This window comes from Emiliania huxleyi (genome assembly GCF_000372725.1).
Source record: "Emiliania huxleyi CCMP1516 unplaced genomic scaffold EMIHUscaffold_92, whole genome shotgun sequence".
Lineage (NCBI taxonomy): Eukaryota > Haptophyta > Isochrysidales > Noelaerhabdaceae > Emiliania > Emiliania huxleyi.
The window spans coordinates 111,403-133,353 of record NW_005195149.1 but is presented as its reverse complement, the minus strand read 5'-3'; the positions used below and the strand labels follow the sequence as shown (position 1 = coordinate 133,353).

Here is a 21,951-nt window from a genome sequence, read left to right as displayed (position 1 = left end):
GCCAAGGCCAAGCCAGCGAGCGGGACCTCTACATCGAGTACGGCGCGCTCGTGCCCGGGATGGAGCCTGCTACCCGTTTTGTGGACCTGGAGAACACCGGGTTCTCCGAGGCCCTTTCCGGAGAGACGCTTCCCCTGGACCGAACCGCCTGTGCCCAAGCATGCGAGGCAAAGTTTGAGACGGATTGCGCTGGGTACTTGCACACACGGCCCTCCTCCGTTCACGCCGCCACGTACGGAAAGCTCAGCGGCGCAATGGAGGTGGTTGACGACTACATCACCGTGAGCGAAGGGACGGGCCAGGGCCTCTTCCCTCAGCAGGCCCAGGCCCGGTTCGAGCTCTACGTCTCGGACGCCTCGACGCCTGTTCGTCTGTACGGCACTGCTGCAGCGGAATGGAATCCGACGGCCGAGTGTTGTGGCCTCGGAGGGAACAACTGCAGAAAGTGCTCGGCTGGGAACAGCGACTCCTTCTTCTTCTGGTTCGACGGCGATTACGACAAGAGGGTCGTATGGACTGGCTGGGCTGGTGCTCCGAGGCGCCACGAATCTAGCGACTCCATCGCCACCTCGTTCGTTGAGGTCGAGCTTGAGACCGAGGAACCTCTTATGCTCTCCGCGGGAAAGCACACGCTCCACATTGGCGTACGCGAGGATGGCGCTCAGCTGCAGAGCCTTCGGGTGGATGGTGACAACGCTGCCATTGGCGGTGATTGCACATTGCTGGTACCCGGTGACCTGGAGAGGCCGATGCACATTCAGTCGGGGGCCCTCATCGCCCCTCGCTACAAGCCCAACCCCTACGTTGTGCTAGAGGACGGCTGTCTCACGGAACAGATGACGGACCTGGGCCCGTTCCGGGGCAAGACCTGGTTTGAGTGCCGAGCAATCTGCCAAGCCGCGGCATTCTGTCAGCACTTTACTCTCGCGCCAGACCTGGGTGGCGTCTGCACACTGTTTAGGGACCAGCCGGGCGAGGTTGCGCAGGACTGCCCAGACCCGACCATCGACGTCTACTGGAACAGCCAGAGCTACATCAACCAGCCGTCGTCGTTTGGCGTGCCGGAACGGATCTTTGCGAGCGTGGCGGGCTTGACTTACGGCGAGTGTGCGTCGGCGTGCGCGTCGACGAGCGAGTGCGGGGCGTTCGTGCACGACTGGGGCCTGAGGCGGCCTTCCTCCTACGGACTGGCGCTGGGAGAGCCAACGAGGCTCGCATACACCGTCGCCAGCACTTCCTTGGACGACGTCTTGCTCCGTAACTTTCTCAGTATCTTCTTTCTTACTGCGGACCCTGTCAACATGCGCCTTGCTAACCACGTTAACGGGGATGTGCCAGTCAACTATCAGACTCAAGACCTGGTTCTGGAAGAACACGTCGAGGGAGGGTTTAGCCTGCGGTTCATCTACCTCGATCTCTGTGTCAGCGCTGTCGATGGCAGCGACGAGCTTGTTCTTGCCGAGTGCGATTCAACCACAGACAAACGGCAGTTGTTCAGGCGGGAGCCCATCACTAATGAGGCATCGCACGAGGACTTCAGATTGCGGAGTGTTCACGACAGCGCAAAGTGCTTGAATAGCCGGAGGCCACAACAGTCGTTCGATGAATACCGTGTGTTCCTAATCGATTGCGAAACGGACAGCGGCAGTTGGGGGCTGGCTAGCAGGCCGTTAATTATGACTGCGCCAACTTCCCAAGGTGCGAACGAACCAATGTGTGTCGATCCTGTCCTCCCAGAAATACTGGTATCGGACAATATGATAGTCGACTTTTTGACAACGCCTCCCGTCACACTGCAGCCTTGCGAGGACGTTCGTAGCCGCGGCCGTGACGAGTACAACACACCGCCCGCGCATCTGTTCTACCACTTCTCCCGGCAGACATTTGTGACGATAATTCAATACCACTACTTTGGGTTCTACTACTTGTTGCCATTTTGCTGGCAGGCAGCGGGCACATTAGCCGGCCAATGGGCATATTGCTGGCCCGAGAACCTCCTGGCAGCCTCACCCGGTTATCCGGGATTCCCACCCGGGACAGTTGCGGCCCCAGGGCCCCAAATGGCGCTCGGACAGGGCGGCCGTATACTCAAGGCTGGCCAAGAGACCGAATGCCTTACGGCTGATCTGAGCTTTGCACTGTGCGACTCGCAGCCCGACCGCCGCCTCGAGTGGCGCCAGTACAGCGTCTGCCAGCTGTCCACGTACAACAAGTCGCGACCGATCAAGCTCGAGTCCGAGCGGTTCCCGGGTGAATGCCTTCCGACCACGCTTGGTAGCAATTGCAACGAGTTGGTTCCCTGCTCAAGCGCACCGAAATGGGTCTACCATTACGGCGCCGACGTATCCCGCAGACTGAAGACAGAGGACGGCGGCATGTGCTTGAAGCGTGACGTTGAAGTTTCGCCTCCTGGACTGACGGTGCAGCAGTGCACGCCGGGCGAGGACGCCGCCGATTTCCATCGGGTGTGGTTCCTGGGAGGCGCCGACCACGGCGTCTTGGAGGTGTACGAGAATACAACGGACACTCACTTTTGCATTGGCACTACCAACGCGAAGGCGTGCCTCTTTGATGACGAGCAGTGCGCAAGCCCAGGGGTCCAAGCCGCGGGCTTCCGCGACTACGCAGCTGCGTCACCGACCCACCTGGGGCTTCGGCCGCTAGCCGCCGTTCAGGAGATCACAAACGAGAACCTCCTCTTCCAGGCCTGGCTGTGGAGCGACTTTGGGCGGCCGGCGCGGGCCCTGCTCGCGTCGGTGGACGCGCTCGGCCCCGGCTTCAAGCGCTTCGACGCGGCGCTTCGCAGCGTCCTACGCGGCGTCGCCGCGGTGTCGACGACAATCTTCAACCAGCTGGGCCCGCTGTTTGATGCCGAGGACCGCCTTTCAGGCTGGTCGAGGGTGCTCAGCACCATTCGAAGGGTGCTACAGGTGTTTGGCAAACTACCGTATATCGGCAAGGTGGTGAAGGCGCTCCAGCTGCCTTCCATTGCTCGCCTTGGCTCAAAGACCTCGGGCCGAATCTCCAAAGCAACCAGGCGCGGCTCCAACGCGCTGGACGGGCTTCTCAGCACCATCGACTCGGTTGAGCGGCTGCTGCAGTCCGCCCTGGGCATCGGGCAAGGGCTCGAGTCGGGCGTGAGGATCACCGCGGACAACCTCGTGGCGCTCAGCGGTTGCGCCTTCTTCGAGTCGGGACCCACGAGCGACGCCTCGCTCAAGGTTGAGAATTACATGAACGACCTGGAACGCGCGTGCACGCTGGCCGTAAATTTGGCCGACAAGGCGAAGGCGGTTATGTCGTCCGCCCTCGAGGTCATCCAGCGCGACCTCGTGGGTACGATTACGAGGCCGATCGATATCATGCTCCGAGGACTGCGTCCGGTGGGGCGCGTCATCGGCATCATGGAGACCGTGCTCGGTTGGCAGAGGAAGGCCGTCGCCATCCGAGTGCCAACCGGCATCAAGGTGAAGTTCAGGTGCAGGCGCATTCTCAGGTGCAGGCTGAGAGTCGATGTGAGGTGGTTCGTGCTCAACGTCGGGCTGACCGACATGGGGCGTGCCCTTGGCAGTGTGGAGCGCTTCATCAAGCGCATACCCTTGGTCGGGTTCCTCTGGGGGATCGTCAATAGGGCGGTGGACGTCGTGCTGGAAAAGATCATGCCGCCCATCAGCCTCGGCTTCCCGGGCTTCGGCTTTCTGGACAGGATTACGGACGCGATCCTCGCGCCCCTCGAAACGCTGCGGGAGACCGTGGCGAGCGTCACGAGCGGGGTGACCGACGCCTTCTCGGTGAGCCTGGCGCGGTTCGCGGAGGACTTTGACGGGGTCGTGGATTATTTGACCGACGATCTGCTTGGCGGGCTGCCGAAACTGCCGGAACTGCTGGATTGTGGAGAGAGCGGCAGCAACAGTTGCGTGATGCACGCATTGGCGAAAGTCTCCGGTCCCCTGGTTGCGCCGACTTGGTCGGTCCCGGGGGTTGCTGATGCGGTCCTGCATTACCTAGCGTTCATGGAACGTGTGCCAGATGCTCTCGACAAGGAGGCACTGAATCAGGACTTGTCCGACTTTGCAGAGAGCTTTTTGGAGTGCACGCAGTGGGCCGCCTTTCCCATCCCTGGCATTCAGCAGCTGGCCGATTCGTGGGGATTGGACGCAGCAAGCTGCGACCAGCTGCCCAAGTCCGTCCGGGTTTGCACCGGGTTTGGCGTCGATCGCGACGCAGTTTCCAATGCGACGAGGCGTCTGTTCGGTCGGGTGTCGGCCGCCATTAGTGCAACTGGAGATCCGTCCGAGGCGTTTGCCAACATTAGCGATGCCGCTCTGGCCAACATTAGCGACGGGGCTCGGCGGCGGCTAGAGTCTTCCGAAGAAGGGTGCAATAAGGAGGCTACTTGCATAGTTGTCGACGGTGTCCCGATAACATGTGGCGCTCTTGCAAGCAGGACTTGTCCTGACGTGGAAGCGCTCTGTGGTACTACGTGCACCGGCTGCCCCTGTTCTTCGCCGCCCCCTTCACCCTCGACCCCGCCGTCGCCGCCAGACTGCAAACATCCTTGGTCTTTGGGGTGCCATTCAATCTTGTCGGACAATTTCCCTCTCCCATTGACGTATCTCATCCCTAACATTGATCCCGTTGAAAAAATTGGCTCGTTTTTTGGATTTTCTTGGCCATTGCGAAGCAAAGGAGGCGCGGTGACATTCAGCAGCGCTATACCTGTAAACCAAATTGAGCTTTCAATTCGTGGATACCTCACCGGTGGACATGACATACACCAAAGGTTTATGCTGGAGGCCCCCCGTAAAAGCATTGGCCTGAACATCCCGTATGCCGAATTCAAACTTTCTTTACACTTCAAGTACAAGACACAAATCTTGCAGGCAACGGACGACCTCATCAGTGCAGTGAACGAAGCGAAGACGCACCTGTGCATGCAGAGGTTCAACACGGAGGAGATGATTCCCGACCTGTTCTTTTCTATTGAGGAGTGGGAAACGGCCCTCCCGTTTGCTGATACCCCTGATACAGTCGAGAAATTGCTTGCTTTCTGTTTACAAGATCCTCGGCGCGCGTTTAAGGAGGTTTGGGGAGGATACCAATATATTGGAGCCCGATCGCCTAATACATTTTTCGCAAGCCCCTTTGCGCAATACTACAGCTGTCAGTGCCGAGAGGTTCGCCAACGGTCTTCTTGGGCGAGAGCTTGCGAGGATTACGTGTCCGAAATCCACGGAGCAATGACCTTCATGTTGTACAGTTTGGACGGTCGTGGCGCGTTGACACCACACCTCTGGACCGGGATCCTCCCCAGCCGGGCTTTCTTCGAATTGATTAACAATATCATCTACAATAGTGGACTCTTCGGTTCGTATAGATTCTATGGCAACGAGGAGCAACAGGTTAAAGCGTACATTGCGAACTTGCAAAACTCAGCCAGCAGACTACGGGAGAAGGCGGCGGAAGTGTCGAGAACATCATTCTACATTTCTGATTCAGCCTTTGATCTACCATCCGAATTCCGTGGTAACCCCCCGTTTGTTTCGAGAAACGGAGTACCCGAGAAGTGCCCCGATGAAGCAACGCGCATGAATTGGCAATTTTATGCCTGGGGGAGAAATGCAGCACTTTTGGGATTGGGAAGGTGGTTCGAAACGCTGTTCAAACAAGTCTTTACGTTGAATTTTTTGGGCGAGTTCAACGTTTATCGAACAACCAAGACAGACCACGGTACACCTTACGCCCGAGTCAAGCTGTGCCCGTCGAGTCTTCCCCTGTGTTTCACCTACGAGCAGCCGTTGGAGCGAAAGTCCCAAGTTGCCATTGCGGCAAGCTTTGATTTCTCGTCTCGATTCATCAGGAATATTGCCGCGTGGGGAAGGAATATTCCCTCGGGAATATTGCCAACCGTGGGCAAGGGCTACTACTTCGCATTGGTTGATGCAATTTATCGCGATCCTTTTGTGCACATATCACCCCCCAACGCATTTGCGCACGCTTTCCCAAAGAACATTAATGAGGCGGAGACAGTCCACCCTGCGCTTTTCTATGGCAAGACTATTGGAGACTATCGTACAGAAGCCATTGATTGGAGAAGGCCGAGTGATTGGAAAAGAATGCGCGACTTACAAGAGCAACAAAGTCCGGTGGCAAATCCTAGCAGCGAAACTACAGACCATCCGGACAAAAATGTCAACGCTCCAAGCTATGGCAACGGAGCAGTTGCAGACGTCTCGTTTATCTTGGGCGTCCACCTTGATTTCCCCGTTTGAGTGCACGCGCAGATGGGGATCGGGAGGAGGACGGAGCCGAGTGTTGCCTCGGGGAGGGTCCGGAGGGCGGGGTGGGTCGGGACGGGGTGGGACTTTGGGAAGGTCCGGGGAGGGTGGGGTGGGGCGGGGAGGGGCGGGGAGGCTGGGGTGGGGCGCGGGTTCGGAGGAGGGGAGTTCGGATGGCGGCTTTTGTGGCGAGGACGACGCTGCTTCTAAGGAAGCGCCGTCGTCTGAGCCTTGTCTGTCGTGTGAGGTATTTTCTTCTCAATAACAAGGTTACTTACTTTCGTTTCCTTTTTTAGGGCCCGCGGCGTTCGCCGGGGCCCCGGGCGTGAGCGTTGAGAGTGCATTCCCCAATTAAAGTAGCAATTACCAATTATTAGTTAGGGCGTGGTGCGCGCCGAATTCTAGGGGGGGATATGGTCCACTAAAACCTTCATTTTCCAAGCCCCAAACCCAAACTGAATCTCGAGGAGGTTGAGAGGCGTTTTCGTTCGGCGTCACGATGACGGGTGAGGAACCGGTAGATCGCTCCTCGAGGCATGGAAGCGATGGATGTTTGCACTGCTCGGGGGCCTCAGGGCCCGGCTGCCCGGACTGCTTGGCCCTGGCGATCGAGCTGCAGCTGGACGCGCAGGGCGCCGCCGCCGCGGAGGCGGCCGTCGGGTCGCCGGAGGCCGGGGCGGGGGCGCTTCACGGCCAGGGCTGTGAGACACGCCTCAAGCCACCAAGTGCTGCCAAACACCTTGCATAGGTCGGGCGGGTGCACGGTGGCTTCCCCGGGGCCGCCCTGGCCCTCAAGGCGACTGTTGGCGATGCTCTTTCTGGCCGATCCGGTGCGCGCGGCCACAACGGGTGCAGTGACATGCAGTGGACCTCGGCGCGCTGACGTTCGCTCACGCGCCTGCGCAGGAGAGAAACTCCTGTCCCCCATCACCTCCAAGGGCGACACGTTCTTCGTTCGGCACCACGCCGACGCCACGGATACGGAGGTGCTGATTATCGCCCTCTTCATCGTCCTTCTCGAGTCCAGCGCCGAGGACACCGCCGAATGGGCGGCGGGTTTGGCGCCTCTCGCGGCGCAGGCTGCGGATGAGCAGGCGGGCTGGGCGACGGCGTTGGCGCCCGCTGGCTACTACGACCCGTTTCAGCGGGTCGTCGACGGCAAGTGGCACAAGGAGACGTGCGAGGCCGTGAAGAAGGCGGTGGATGGCTGGGAGGGCCGCGGCGCGCGCAAGGACGTGACAGTCGGCCACCTCCTCTCGTACAACTCGCTGCTAAAGAAGAACCCGGACAGTGGCGGGCTTGGTGGGCTGCCGCCGCCGCCGCTGCGCAAGAGGCCGCCGAAGCGCTTTAAAGCGTGGGCTGCGACGCGCGTCGCCGACCTAATCTACAGGCGCGGCCCAGTCTTGCGCGCGGCTCTCGGCCTGCCGCCGGCCGCCGCCGCGCTGCCTTCTGCTCCCTCGATGATCGAGGAGAACGCCGCGCTGTCCGCGGCGATCAAGCAGAAATCCGCGGCCTACACCGCTCTCGAGCGCGAGCTGGCGATTTGCCGCGCGGAGCGCGCCGACTTCGCCGACAAGCTCCACAAGGCGAAGAAGCGCGCCGAGCGCAAGCGGGCCGACGCGCGCAAGTACAAGGAGGCGCAGCAGCGCGGCTACTCCGAGGCGCAGAAGGCGGCGCGGGCGGCGCAGCTCGCCACGCGCAAGCGGAACTTTGACGCGGCCGTCGAGCGCGCGTCCTACGTGCGCGTTGTCATGCTGACGAAGAAGCTCGCGCGCGCAAACAAGAAGCTCGAGGACGCCGGCCTCGCGCACGCGGCGGCGCTCGACGTGAAGACGACGGAGGTGGCGAGGGCGCGCAAGCGGGCGCGCGCCGTCGAGGGCGACACGGCGAAGCTGCCCGGGCTGCAGCTCCAGGTGAAGGAGCTCAAGACCAAGGTCGAGGAGCTGCGAGCGGAGCGTGAGAGCGAGAGCGAGAGCGAGAGTGACGAGGAGGAGGGCGGCGGCGCGGCGCAGCAGCGCCGCAATAAGCGCGGGCGGTTCGAGGCGGGCGATTGGCGCCTCCGGCCGCTGGAGTGGGCGGCGCTGTCGCGCCGCACGCCTCCAGGCGCCGTCCCCAAGATCATCAGCGACGTGCTCAACGCGTTGGCGCCCGACGTCGTGTACCACGAGCCGGCCGCGCGTCAGATGCGGGCGCGGCGCATGGAGCTCACTATCGCGGGCGAGTGCATCAACCACGTGCGCGTGGCCAAGGCGAAGCGCGTCGTCTCGTTCGGCATCGACGAGTCGAGCAAGTTCGGCCTCGGCGTCGTATCGACCAATACTCAGATCGAGGAGCACGGGGCGGCGGCGGGAGAGACGGTCGACGTAGTGATGCGCGGCGCAGTGCTCTCCGCAGGTGGCACGTCGGAGGCGCTCGCCGAGCTCGTCGACAAGAAGCTCTTCGCGCACGGGCGGGCGCATATTGCGGGCTGGTCGAAGGTCCACGATGCCAGGTTTGGCGACGGCAGCTGGGAGCAGGACGGCGGGCCGCCGCCCGACTCGCTGGGCATGCACCGCCTCTCCGAACGCACCGTCATCCACGGGCCGCAACGCTGCGACGGCCGGCGCGCACGCGACCAACGACCGCGTCGAGTCGAACTTCGGCTGCCTCGACATCCTCATGCGGATGTGGCGGCACGCGACAGTTGAGTCGGTGTCGGGGATGGCGCAGCAGATGCGGATGCACGACTTCGACCGGCCGCCCAACACCCTACACGACAGACGCAAGCGAAAGCACGCGGCGCAGGCGCACTCGGGGGGCTACTTCTACTCGGGCCTCACCGAGCGGCAGCGCGAGTCGCTCGTCGAGTTCGCGCGACTCGAGGTGGCGAGCGCGCGCGACGCCGGCCGGCAGGCGCTCAAGGCGCAGGCGGCGGAGAAGCTCGAGCGCCGCGAGGAGCGCGTGACCGCGATGCTCAACAAGGCGGTGGAGCGATACGCGTACGCCACGGTCTCCCGCGTCGCCGCCGTCGGTCGTGCCGCTCCCGCCAGCTCCGCCGCCCGCCGACGCGGTGGTACGCGCGCTTTCCGGATCCCGTCCGAGGGGCGGAGGCTCGAGCGTTGGTCCCGGGCGAGCCGCCAGACTCGAAGACGGCACCCCTACCCGCGTCCCCATCCTTAGCTTCTGTTCTTTCCTCCCCGTGAGCCGTCTGTGTCGCGAGACCGCCGAGTGTGTGCCCTCGTGAGTCCGTCGGGTACTTTTCGCGTATAAAAATCGGCTGCACGGGCCTTCCATCTGGTGCTACCAACGGCCTGGCGGCCTCGGATCCGGCCTCGCAGCTCGACGCGAGCGCCAAGGTGGACCTGTCTCCGGCCTCTCGAGCCCCTCTCGGAGCCGTGAGAGGGTGCAGGCCGAAACCACAGCCGCTAACGCCCGTTTGGCCGAACGGGACCAAACTTTCGCCGCCGGATCCCGGGCCACGGGTAATGGCACCGATCCCGCATTTTCCCCGGGGCTTACTCGACGCTCTTGTGCCCCGAACTTTCCTCTCCCCGTCCCGAGCACGACCAGAGCTGCTCCGGCGTGGTTTGGAGCGAGGTACGGGTGGCGGCGGGTTCGAGTAAGCCCCGGGGAAAATGCGGGATCGGCGCCATTCCATAGGTGCTCCAACGCCCTAGCCGGCTCGGGAGTACTGTCCTTCCCGTTATATACGCACCCGCTCACACTTTTAGGCTCTCCGGCGGCCTCAGGGGCCTTGCCGAGGGCTGCTTCAGCGCGGTCACAGTGCCGTGGAGCCGGCCAGCGTGCTCGCAGCCATGCCGCTGGTGGACCATGCCCGCCTCCCGCCCGGTGGCTCCAACCACAGCCCGCCTCACCGTCGGCGAAGCACCTCGGGCCCTTCGCGGCTGCGTTGTCTGTCCGGCTCCACGGGGCCTTTCCGAGACACTTCCGCGCGGGCCGAGGGACTCATCGACCCCTCACATCCCGGAGGGACGGCGCACGCGCTGCCCCGTGACCGGGCGGGTCGGCCCCGACTAGGGGCGGGCCCAGCCGGGCGGAGAAGACCATCCCACTCGCGGTGCGTCGCACCGGCCGGTCCGGTTTTCGTCTCGAGCGGGTCGCGAGACGGCCGCGAGAGCGAGCACCGCGGTCACAGTGCCGTTGAGGCCACGGACGTCGCCGGAGCGGCACTCCCGGGGCGCCACTCCCTCACCCGGTCGGGGGGGGCCAACCACAGCCCGCCTCACCGTCCGTGGAGCTTCCGTGGTCCGCTGCTCCGGCTTCGATTTTCGACCCTCCCGAGGCTGCTAGAGCAGCCCCGCGGAGCCTCCCGGATGCACCAGCACACCGTCGTCCAGGACGACGGCGCAAGCGCTGCCCAGTGACTGGGCGGGTCGGCCCCGACTAGGGGCGGGCCCAGCCGCGCGGAGAAGACCACCGAGCTCGAAACACGTCGCCACGGCCGGCCGTTTCGCAAGCCTGAGCGGGTCGCCAGACACCCGCGACAGCCAGCAGCTAGAGCGCCGTCGTAGCCGCAGATCGAGTCGAGGAGCTTGATGTCCACGGTAGCAGTTGTGGAGAGCGGTGGCGCGGTGCGTGTAGAGGGGTCGATCGAGGGCTTTTTTTCGAAACGCGACGGGTACGGCATGACAACTGCCAGTACAGTTTTACGCCGGCCAGGGTGAGAGCACAACAGGGAGCCGGCGACCCGTACGCTTTACGCGTGGCGGCCGGTGGCTGTCTGGAGCTCGTGCGAGCTGGGCCGACGCGTGGCCGAGCCGAGAGGACCAGCGAGCGACCACGTTGGCGATGAAGCTTGGCGGCCGGCGCCTCGTCGCCAGACGTCACAGTGGCGTGGACGCAGGAGTGTGCGGCGACGATTACCGGCAAATCCGGCCCGGTGTGGCCAGCAGCTGCATAGCGCTGGCCTGTGACCGGCGCCGCGGTGGCGGAAGAGGCGTCTCGCCGCCGTGGCGGCGGTCGGCAGGTGCGAGCGTGATGGCCATCGTGCGGCAGAGTCCGCCCACAAGAATTTAAACAAAAGAACTCTCTCTCACAGCACACAGGCTCGACACAGGTGCGAACTGGCGCGTGCTAGTACTATCACCGGCACACCACCGGAGCCGCCTAAGCGACTCCGTTAAGAACGGCAATGCACTTAGCACCGTGCACAATGCCGCTGTCCCCGCACGCTAGCTCGTTCACCGTCTGCCACGCCACGGCGGTGTGGAGGACGACAGACAAGCGCTGCATCTGCAGCCCGTGCCAGTTCTTGGTGGTCCATGTGACCTCATCGAGGTGCTGAGCGTGCGAAAGTTTGTTACTCAGCTGGTCCGCCGCCTGCCGAAGAATTTTGCGGACGCCGTCCCCGAAGCCGCCGAACGTCTCGAAGTCGAGCAAACGCAGGTCGCAATTCTTCTCCCGCGCGAACCGGTATTCGCCCTTCTCGTAGCGGGCCGTCACAGGTGCCGCCCCCGCCTCCGCCTCCCCCTCACTCTCCCCCTCCTCCTCTTCCGCCGCCGCCGCCTCCGCCTCTGCATCCTCCGCCTCCCTCCCCCCCTCCCCCCCCCCTCCGGCCGCGGCCATGCAGCATGCCCTAACACTAAGTCGAGCAGCGCCCGCTCGGTGTTGCCGAAGGCGACAAAAGCCCCCTTCCAGCCGAGCCGATCGCCACCCTAAGCGTTGCCACCCGCGTGTGGCGGCGGAGGCACCAGCGTGAGCACCGTCGCACGCGCCGCCGCGGCGCCGGCCGAGGCGACCACGCTCGGCCCATATTGAGAAGAAAATACCTCCTATGGCGCTGCAAAAACACAACCACGGGCCAAGACGCACAAGCTCACACACAAACACAACCGGACCCAAGAGACAAAAACACAACCCCTTGGGCCTTCACAGCCTTGTTATGAGAAGAAAATGCGTCTTGTGGCGCTATTCACACACCCCCTCCTTGCGCAGTGCCCCCCGCTATGTGTCGCCGCTATCCTGTGCAGTCAGGGCAAGCGGGGGCGGGGGGCAGTCCCATCTCTCCTGTGTACGGGTGGGTTCTGTCTCCAGTCTCGGAGGGGGGCAAGAAAGCTAAGAATATTTTTTCTTCTCACGCGTACTCGCTGCACCCCCTCTTTCGCACTTCCCCATGGGTTTGCATGTGGAGTTTCTCGAAAAGCTGCTGTGAGAGAGACTTCTGTTGTTTAAATTCTCGAAAAGATCTAAGCGAAAGAGCTCGTGTTCATGCCGGACTCCGAGCTGGCGAGCGGGCAAGCAGATTGGCCGCAGGGTACAACGCAGGGCAATCTGCAATCCGCTTCTTGCGGAGCCATCCCTATGCAGCATTGATGCACCGCCGTTGCCTCCTTGGATGCCAGCTTGCAGCAATGGCCTCGACCCGACCGGTCCTGCATCTGCATTTGATTCTATGTCCAGCAGCTGGTCGAGCGTCGCGTTCGAGGTAGACGGTACGGCCGTGTGCCTCCTTTGCTCCTCCGTCATGTTGTACGTATCACGCAAAAATGAGAAACCGAGCTTGGCGCCAAAGAAGCTCGGACTCAAAAAGTCGCGGTACAAGGCAAACTGGACGTCACCAGGGATCCGCTTGAAACTCTTGTTGCTCGCGCGACGGTGTAGCCAATGGTGGGAGGCTAGGACCTCCCCACCGGCCTGCGCGATCGTGTTGCCGACAAACACGCCGCTGAGCATCTGCAGCCCGTCGTAGCCAACTAAAAAGAAGTTGTCGGAGTAGGCTGAGGGGTAGCGGGAGGAGGGTATCACCGGACCCAGATGGACGGTGCGCGTGCGATTGCGCCACTCAGCGGAGTGGAAGGCGATGTCTTGGAAGAGCATTAAATCGGGTCTCACGAAGACGACACGCTTGTGGGGGTTGCCGCAACGGCGGCCATTCTCGTCCTGTAGCACCATCATTGCGCTGCGCGAGATCGCGTAGGACATAGAGATTTGCCCAACAGCGTTCGAAGCCACCGGTGCAGGGGCAAACAGGCTGAACACGTGCTTCTGGTGCGGTCCATTGTCATCTATTGTCCTCGAACACGGCGCGTGGAATGACGCAAAGCCGTGTTCGGTCACCTGGCAAAACTCCCGGCGTAAAAAGGGCAATTTTTCGGTGCTCCCCGCACCCCTAACGCGCGCGCGCAGCGCGCGCTAGGGGTGCCGCAGGCATTCCTAAGCGGCGCGCAGCGCCGCTGCACCCCAAAAACGCGCGCGCAGCGCGCGTCAGCGGCGCGCAGCGCTGCGCCGCAGCGGCGGCGGACAGCAGGTGCGCAAAATTAAACGCAGTCGGAGAAGGGGCTGCAACTCCTTGCGAGCGCTACTGCTCGCAATCGGAAGCTTGTCGCTAGGATTGTGAGCCCGTGCTGCTCGCAATCCTAGACTTTGCTCGGATTGTGAGCGCGCTGGTAGTAGTCGCAGGCGTCACCAGTTATCTTGGGAGCGGAGCTGCTCTTAGTCCTAGAAGATGTAGGATTGCGAGCGTAGGCGCTCACAATCGCACAGAGATGCTACGATTGCGAGGAGTGCTGCTCGCAATCCTTCGACTTCTAGGATTGAGAGCGAGGCTGCTCTCGATCCTAGCCTTCTAGAAAAGAAGGTTCACCCCACTGGCACGACAAGGGCGCGGACTGGCGCGTACTGGCAGACACACCGGCACACCACCGGAGCCGCCTAAGTAGGTGATAAGAATTCTTAAAATGGATAAGAAACAAGAAGCTCACATCGCAGACAGTGAGGGCTTGAGAGGCGGACCTAAGGAAGGTCCTACATCTCTTTACCGCCCCTTGACCGAGCTCCCGCGCGACAGAGTTTGAAGAGTTTGGTACGATAAATAGCGCTTCGGGAAGAAGCCTCAACTTCGATTGTGGCCCATGCCTGACACCGGGCTGTGACTTAGCACATGAAGAGGGTTGACTGTCTCGCAGCGCGCGGCGCAACGGAGCAGTTGGGGAACTATTACGTGCCAATGTTTGGGCGCCTATTCGGCGCCCAAGGTGCTAATATTGGGGGTCTAGGTGGCAAGACGTGCCACTGCACAGGGTGTGGGAATAATAGGGATATAGGTAGACTATTCATCACTGTGGGGGGGGGAGAGTGATAATAGGGGTGCTGAGGTGGGGGCTGGGTGGAGGTGATTCTCCGGGTCAGTCTGGAGGTCATTCTCCACAATCTCCTGCGACACTCTGTGCACGCCTGTGTATCGTCTGTGACTGTGTGAGCTTTTCCTATCAAGCCTCTCATCATGCATGCTTTCAGAGCTGGGGGCGGGGCCCGCGCAGGGGACCTCTGTGGGATTTACGATTCGCGACAGGATCTAACCAAACATGAGTAAAAGTCGTCCCCGAACGCCAAGCGCCGGCAAGAGCGTGGAAAATGATGGGAGAGGCGTGCCCGCCTCCCTCAAATAGCGGTGACGCGTACTGCCGAGTCGCCGGCCCCGCCGTCGATGCGTGCGACTATCGCGGAACCCTCAGCACCACCAGGTGGCCGTCGCAGGACGGGCTGGCGCGTCAGCGGGCACGGCCACACATTCAGTCCAGTCTCTGCCCGTGTAGGTATGGGCGAACATGCCAGAGCTGGAGCGCCAACTACCCTCACAACCACTCACAGATCACGGCCGAACTATACCCCGACGGCGGCCTCGGCGACCACAACTACTGCCGCAATCCCGACCGGAGCGAGGACACCGCCTGGTGCTACACCACCGACCCCGAGCAGCGCTGGGAGGATTGCGACCTCCCGAGCTGCTCGCAGATGGGCGCAACCGTCGACGGGGACCCAACGCTGGGCGGTGAGGGACTGCCCGGCGCGATGACAGACCAGATCGGCGCCTTCGAATCCTGGGCGTCGTACGACACGGAGCCGTTCTATGACTCGGAGCCGGCCTTCTCGCCCGATGACATGCACTCGTACAGCCACGTTTACGGCGGCCTCGGCGGGATCGACACGTGGCTCGGCATCGACGAGGCGGCGGCCTTCGCGGCCGACAACTGCACGGGCACCTGCACTGGCCATGTGGTGGAGGGGTGCTTTGCGTGCCGAGACGAGTGCGACTACCGGGGCACGATCAGCACCACCAAGTACGGCCTGACGTGCCAAAAGTGGAGCGATCACTCGCCGCACAATCACACGCACATCACGCCAGACACACACCCGGGCACTGGCCTCGGCGACCACAACTACTGCCGCAATCCCGACCGGAGCGAGGGCAGCGCCTGGTGCTACACCACCGACCCGAGCCAGCGCTGGGAGGACTGCGACATCCCGGCACCCGATGCGGAGGTGTGCGCACCAGAGGGGGAGTCTGGCGCCGCGCCGGGCGACGATGAAGGAGACTTTGTTTTTCCGCCGAGCCTCTTCTCCCCGAGCCCCTCCCCCTCGCCACTCCCACCGCCCAAGCCCTCGCCGTTCCCACCGCCACCGACGCCTCCACGGCCACCGTCATACCCTCACAAGACCTTCGTGGAGACGGTGGAGGAGGTGATCGAACAAATGGAGGAGCAGGCAAAGGAGCACCCCGCAGAGGCTGGGGGTGCCGTAACTGGCGTGCTCGTTCTCTCGGCGGCCCTTTGCTGCGGCCTCTGCTACTTGTGCCGCCGCAAGGGGAAGCAGGACCGCAAAATGAACGAGCTGCGGGTGCGCGAGCGCGCCTTCGACGCGGAGATCGCGCGCTCGAGCACGGAGCTCGCCGACGAGAAGGCGATGCAGTGCAAGGCATCGACGGAAAGCGACAACGAGGGAAACGGGGAGCCTGCCACCTGACCCGTAGACCTTTGAGACTGCCTGCTGGAGCTGCAAGCACGCACTTTTGTTGAACCGCACTTTTCGTTTATTCGTCAGCCCTGAGGGTGCGGCGTGGAAGCTGGCACTGCTGCGTACGTGAGGTCACACGTACCGGCGAGGACGGTCGTGGCGGTGATCGGGGTAATACTAAACGCTTGCGCTCTCGTCTCGATATATCTCGAAAACCGCGTTGCGTGCGCGCGTGCCCAGCGCGTCCCCAGCGCCCAGGGTCGCGGCGTCACACGGGCTGACGCGGCGGGGCCAGTGTGCGTGGGGGGGGACGGCGCGACCCCCCAAAACTTAAGTCTTTTCTCTCGTTGACCGTTGACGTATCGTCTCGGTGTTTACTACTCCGCTCGTGCGCCGATTTCCCTCGCGTGCGCCCAAAAGGGGACCAACAGAGCGACTTGGAGAAGCTACTGGTACTGCGGTTTAGTGCCTCAGCAGGGATGTGCTTGGACCTACCCTCGCGTTCGCTGTGACTGGGGCATCAAGCAAACCACGTATAGAAAGCCGTCCGGGTGGGAGCACGCCTCGTACAGCCAAGAGACGGGCGTGTTCAGCTCTACCACCACCCCTTGCACGATTGCAGTCGGCCGCTGCCCCTCGCCGCCGGAGCTCTCGGCGTCGGAAGCCGCTGCAAAGGCGCGTGGCAGTAGCAGAGCTAGAGCGTCGGCGAGCCTGCGGTGGAGCGTGTTGTGACACAACCGACACCCCTGGTCGAGGCGGCGAGGACGTGGACTCGCGTGGTTGGGTCGCCCGAGGGCAGCAGCGGAGCGACGGGCAGCTGCCGCCACTCGCGCTGCGCGACAAAGGCGCGGGTCGGCACAGCGCGCTCGCCGCGGCTGCCGAGCGAGCTGCGGCGGGCAGGGCGAGCGGGGTCAGGGTCGAGGGTTGGGTTTGGGAGGGCAGAACGGGGAAAGGCATGGGTTTGGAAGGGCAGAACGGGGAAAGGCGCTGCTCTGACCGGTGGCAAGCAACAAGGTCATGGGCCGGGCAGTGGAGTGCCCAGCCCAGGCGCAGTGCCGGGCGCAAAGCATGGGGTGTGTGTGCAGAGGCGGCACGCCAGAGCAAAACAGCCTAGAGCGCTCTCTCGAGCACATCTCGCCTATATCTCGCGCCGGAGCAGAGACGCCTCGAGCGGCGTGCGTGCCTGGCAGTAGACCTGCGCCGATGGCGCGCAGGGGGAGGGGGGGAGGCTCATCTGGCAGCGGCTGCTGCGGCTCGGCGGCGGGGTTCCTTCTTTTGGAGGCGGGGGCGGTGAGGGTGCGTCGGTTGCGATGATTGCAGTGGCTCGAGCGATGGTGGACGTAGGACTGTGGCTGCGGTGGTGTGCATATGCCCTACCCCCGCACTGCTGTGAACAGGTACCGGACCCGTACTGTGACCTGGTAGCATGTTCGATGCGCGATGCGCGCGCTTGTGCGCGCGCGTACGCACGCAGAGCTCACCTCGTAGGGAGACGAGGCCGGCGCATCCGAAGCACTCGGCTGGCCTTGCTTGCCTGCGGGCGTCTGCTGGCTTGCCGCCTGACCCGCCGCCGCCTGCGATGACACAGGAGATGCGGGAGGCAAGCAGGATGGCGGCGGCAGTGGTGGCGGCGACCCGCCACTCGACGGCGCCGGCGCCGGCGAGCCCGCCTCGATGGGCGACGCACTGCAGAGGGCCTCAAAGATGCGCGCCTGAGGTGTGAGAGGAGAGCGCGGTGAGGCGCGCGACCGCGAGCTCAGCTCTGGCCAACACGGTGTGGGCGTATGCGAAGGCGGGTCTGGCTGCAGACGCGCTGTTTGCGGCGGTGGCGGAAGCGGCGGTGCGCGATGGGCTAGATGATCGTGAGCAAGGGGGTGGACTCCGACGGCGACCTGAAGGGATCAGTGAAGCTGATGGTCGATGCCGATAGCGCGATCCGCCGATGCGCAGAGGCTTGGCGCGTCGTCGAGCGGACTCAGGTCCATGACTGCGTACAGGGGGCGGTCCAGCGTGAGCGATGCTGCAGCGCGCGTCGGTGGGAGCGGCAGAGCGCGGAATGTGAGGTGTCACCCGCCGACTGGGCAGCGGGTGGGCGGCGCACCGGGTTGCGCCGAGCCGCAACGCAGGAACGCAGACTCTTTCAGAGCCGAGCGTACGAGGGCTTTCGCGTCGTCGACCGAGCCGCGCAGCTGGTCCGTCGGCCGCGCCTGGAAGCGAACTGTCAGCTGCCACGGCAGCATATCGCCATTGCCCGGCTGGTCGTCGCCGCTCGTCAGCAGGTCAAAGAGCACGCCCACCGGCACCTGCCACCGCAGCGGCTCGCCGCGGCACTGCATCCACATCGAGCTGGCGCGTGCCATGGGCGGCGCAAAAGGCAGGAAGTGCTCTACCACCTCGCCCGTCACGAGTGGTAGCCAGCTCTGCCGCGGCAGGTTTGCGTGGTAGCACGGCGGCGGTTCCAGCGTCGTCACCTCATCTTGAGCGAGCGAGAAGACTGCCGGAATGCAGCCGGCCCAAGCCAGCTCACGCGCCTCGGCGGCCTCCATTTGGCCCTCCATTTGGGACGGGCTGCTCTTCTTCGCCGCCAAATCCCGGGCGGGCTCGCACTGACACGTTACAGGTACACCACGGCCCACCAAGCGACCCCGGCGCGCGCGAGCCAGGGCAAGCGCGGCCGGATTCTTTCTTTCTGTGCCGTCGTAAGAGGGACCTACCTAGTCCCTACCTACCTACCTACCCAGGGACGTGTTGTGTTCCCCGTCCCAGACCGCGCCTTGGCTTGTTGTTGGCAGATCCTGTTGGCGGCGGCGTGCCTTTTTCCCGGCCCTCCTTCTGCATTTTGTCCCCGGTCGTTTTTGAAGGCGAAAGAAAGAAGACGACCAAAGAAGAATCCGCGCTCTTGCCTCTGCATTTTGTTCGTGCGCCCCCACCCCCTCGCTTTTGCAAAATCCTGCAAAGGTGGGGACGTGTGAGAGAGAGAGATTTTAGAAGTTTTACAACAAAGCCTCAAAGGCGGTCGCACGATTTTAGAATTTTACAACAAAACTCCCATTTAGCATTTTAGAACACCTTACCTTACCTTACATCTCCACACCTTCTCCTTTAGAGAGAGATTTTCAAAGACCAACAAGAAAACACGACTCTCACAGTGATTTGGGCTCGGCAACTTGTTAGCCCTCAGCCGAAGCTGGGGCCGGTCCCGTAGCCGAGAGAGCCCGCGCCGATGAGTTCGACGCGGTCGGGGGGGCCTTGCGGAGAGGCCAGCGAGGTGGCGATCGCTGTATGTACTTCATGGGGGTCATCAAGTGACCGCGACTGACAAGCCAGAGGTCGATACTCTGGACGACCCATAGGATGCCACGAATGCCTGGAGGAGAGGGAGGCGAGGCCAGAGGCAGGCTCAGCTGCTCTCGGGTGATCTCGCTTTGGTTCTTCCCTCTCTTGGGACGTGTCGAGATTTTGTTTTGGACGTGTCTGTATCCTCGACCCAGCTAGCTTGCGATGTCCGGACCTGGTCCGCGCTGGCCGCTGCCGTGAGCGGGACGCTGTGCTTCGACGCGGGAAAGTCAAAGCGCGAGCTCGGCATGGAGTACACGCCGATCCGCGTCGCCTTTGCTGAGGCCATCGATCTGATCACGGACACGACGACGCGGACCGGGGCGGACGAGCGCGACGGTGCGATGATCGCGGCCGAGCAGCGCGGCGGCCGGCTCGTGGAGGAGGGCGAGCGGGGGGATGGTGGGTGAGAGCACTTGGAGCACTTGGAGTGCATTCGGCAGCCTCACATCCAGGGCCGGGGAGCTGAGAAGCGCACCCAGCGGGCCGGATGATCGGGATCGGGTTGCGGGCAAGAGAGCCCTAGCCCCGGGGGTGCGCGTTCGTGAGGGAGGGAGTTTTATCGCCGTCGCGTTTTTTTCTTACTCCGATGCTAAAATCTTTTTTTCGTCGCCCGCTTTTGTGAATCGTACTACATACCACAAATTCTTTTCTGTTGAGTGTCTTCACGCTGGGTTCGGACTTTTTGCGGGGTATGGTACGGTACTCGCAACCCACCTCGAGACCATACCCCCCGCCTGCTGACAGACCCAGCCTCCCGGAGACCGGGGGTGGGCGGTCAGGACCATACCCCCCCACCCTTTGGGTCGCGAACCATACCACACCCCGCAAAAAGTTGGAACCCTGCGCGGGGCTCGGCCATCATTGTGTTGCGTGGGTGGAGATGTCCAAGCGCGAACGAGAGGACCATCGGTACGGGGGCCACGGCGATCGGTATCGCGACAGGTATCGCGATGAGCGCGGCAGCAGCAGTCGGTATCGCAGCAGCAGTCGGCCCCGACACACCGGCTTTGATGGCGTCAGCCGCTCGCACCATCGTGACGGCTACCGCTCCAACGGTGGCGGCTGGGGCAGTAGTGTTGGCGACCGCGGCAGCGGCAGCAGTGGCGGCGGCGGCGGCGGCGGCGGCGGCGGCGGCGGCGGCGGCGGCTGGGGCAGTAGTGGCGGTGGCCGCGGCGGCTGGGGCGATGGCGGCGGCGGTGGAGGCGGCGACCGCGGCAGTGGCGGAGGCGGCGGCCGCGGCAGTGGCGGCGGGAGAAGCGGCAGTCGCTGGGAAGAGCCATCGGCGGCAGCGCAGCAGCCCGATGGGTCGGACGACGGCTGCTACTCTCCGGGCGCGTCTGACGGGGAGACGGACCCCAACCCGCTCGAGACGCTCAAGCCAGCCCTTTGCAAGTATGTCGCCGCGAGTTCGCAGAGCCGGCAGCGACAGCAGCCGATCCTGTGCCCGCTCACAGCGCGAGGCCTCCCAAAGCTCGAGGAGTTTCTGGGCAAGCGGTACCAGCCGATGGCCAAGGCACTCGGCTGGCCCGAGCACCCCTCGAACGCGCAGAGGTGCATGGAGGGGCACGCCCCTTGCAGATCCGCACCGTGCGCCCACTGGGGCGCGCTCCAGCAGCACGCCGACAAGGTGGGCGGCGTGACGAACAAGCAGCAGCGCGTCTCGGACGCCGCCGCCGCCGCCGACGACGACGACGACGACGACGACGACGACGACGACGACTTCTCCAAGCGCGCGCGGGACGGCCACATTATGCTGGCGCGCATCATGCGTGAGCGCCGCGATGCGCCGGTGCAGCGGTTCGGCGCAAAGGTGGACGCGCATGCGTTCGACGCCACCGTTCCCTGGCCGCCGCTGCTGCATATCAGCGGCCTGCCGGAGAAACTCAACTCGTCGAACCTGCTGCTGCAGAGCTTCGGGAAGCAAGGCGTCAAGGACGCGCACCCGATCTACCTGGGGCCCTTTAAAGGGCGGGCCGTCCTCGTCTTCGAGAAGGACCACTCCGGCTGGGAGAGGGCGAAGGCTTTCCTCGATACGTGCGGCATGGAGCGGGACGAGGTGGTGCGCCTGCGCGGTGAGGGCAAGACCGAGGAGGCGGCGGCGAAGGAGAAGGCGCTGATCAAGTCGGAGTGGGTGCAGGAGCACGTGTACAACGGGTGGAAGAACGAGCAGTGGGCGAAGAAGAAGCTGTTCCGCACGGTGGTGGTCTTCCGGCGGAAGAACGAGCTCGAGCAGGAGGTGGCGGAGGCGAAGAGGATGCAGAAGGAGGAGCAGGACCGGCTCCTGCTGCGCTCCGTGCAGGAGGCGGAGAAGCTCAAGGAGCAGCTGACTGCGCAGAAGGAGGAGGAGGCGGCCAAGGCGAAGCAGGCAGAGGATGAGCTTGCTGAGCGGTGCTCGCTGTGTAGATGCCACTGCCAGCCCCTGTGCAGCCCCTCCGGTCTCCTCTCCGCTAGCACTGAGCGCTCGCGTACACCGTGTGCACACCCTGCAGGAAGGCGAGAGAGGAGCAGGAGAGGCAAAAGGTCGCGGCGCTTGACGCGCAGCTGGCGGAGCTCCAAGAGGAGCGCGAGGTTTCGCGGCGGCAGCAGGAGGAGCAGCGCGCGA

The 21,951-nt window shown here is 63.4% G+C and overlaps 2 protein-coding genes across 2 annotated transcripts; one reads left to right on the top strand and one right to left on the bottom strand.

Moving 5' to 3' along the window:
* Window positions 1–14,630: 14,630 nt before the first annotated feature.
* On the top strand, window positions 14,631–16,019 carry EMIHUDRAFT_220573 (hypothetical protein; the record flags this gene model as incomplete). Its single annotated transcript, XM_005757192.1, has 2 exons — window positions 14,631–14,740; window positions 14,813–16,019. The coding sequence occupies 2 exons, from the start codon at window positions 14,631–14,633 to the stop codon at window positions 16,017–16,019; spliced, it is 1,317 nt and encodes a 438-aa protein (XP_005757249.1).
* A 347-nt stretch (window positions 16,020–16,366) lies between these two features.
* Window positions 16,367–18,670, bottom strand: EMIHUDRAFT_453758 (hypothetical protein). Its single transcript, XM_005757191.1, has 6 exons — window positions 18,112–18,670; window positions 17,972–17,997; window positions 17,492–17,722; window positions 17,162–17,205; window positions 16,787–16,897; window positions 16,367–16,721 (listed from the first exon to the last, which is right to left on the bottom strand). The coding sequence occupies exons 1-6, from the start codon at window positions 18,566–18,568 to the stop codon at window positions 16,502–16,504; spliced, it is 1,089 nt and encodes a 362-aa protein (XP_005757248.1). The 5' UTR covers window positions 18,569–18,670; the 3' UTR covers window positions 16,367–16,501.
* Window positions 18,671–21,951: the final 3,281 nt, after the last annotated feature.

Coding starts and splice junctions, on each gene's coding strand:
- EMIHUDRAFT_453758 (XM_005757191.1), bottom strand. CDS start 18,568: ATGGAGGGCCAAATGGAGGCCGCCGAGGCGCGTGAGCTGGCTTGGGCC. Junction 17,723..17,971: donor ACCTGAGTCCGCTCGACGAC/GCGCCAAGCCTC, acceptor CTCACACCTCAG/GCGCGCATCTTTGAGGCCCT. Junction 16,898..17,161: donor CTCGAGGCGTCTCTGCTCCG/GCGCGAGATATA, acceptor TGCCCGCCGCAG/CTCGCTCGGCAGCCGCGGCG.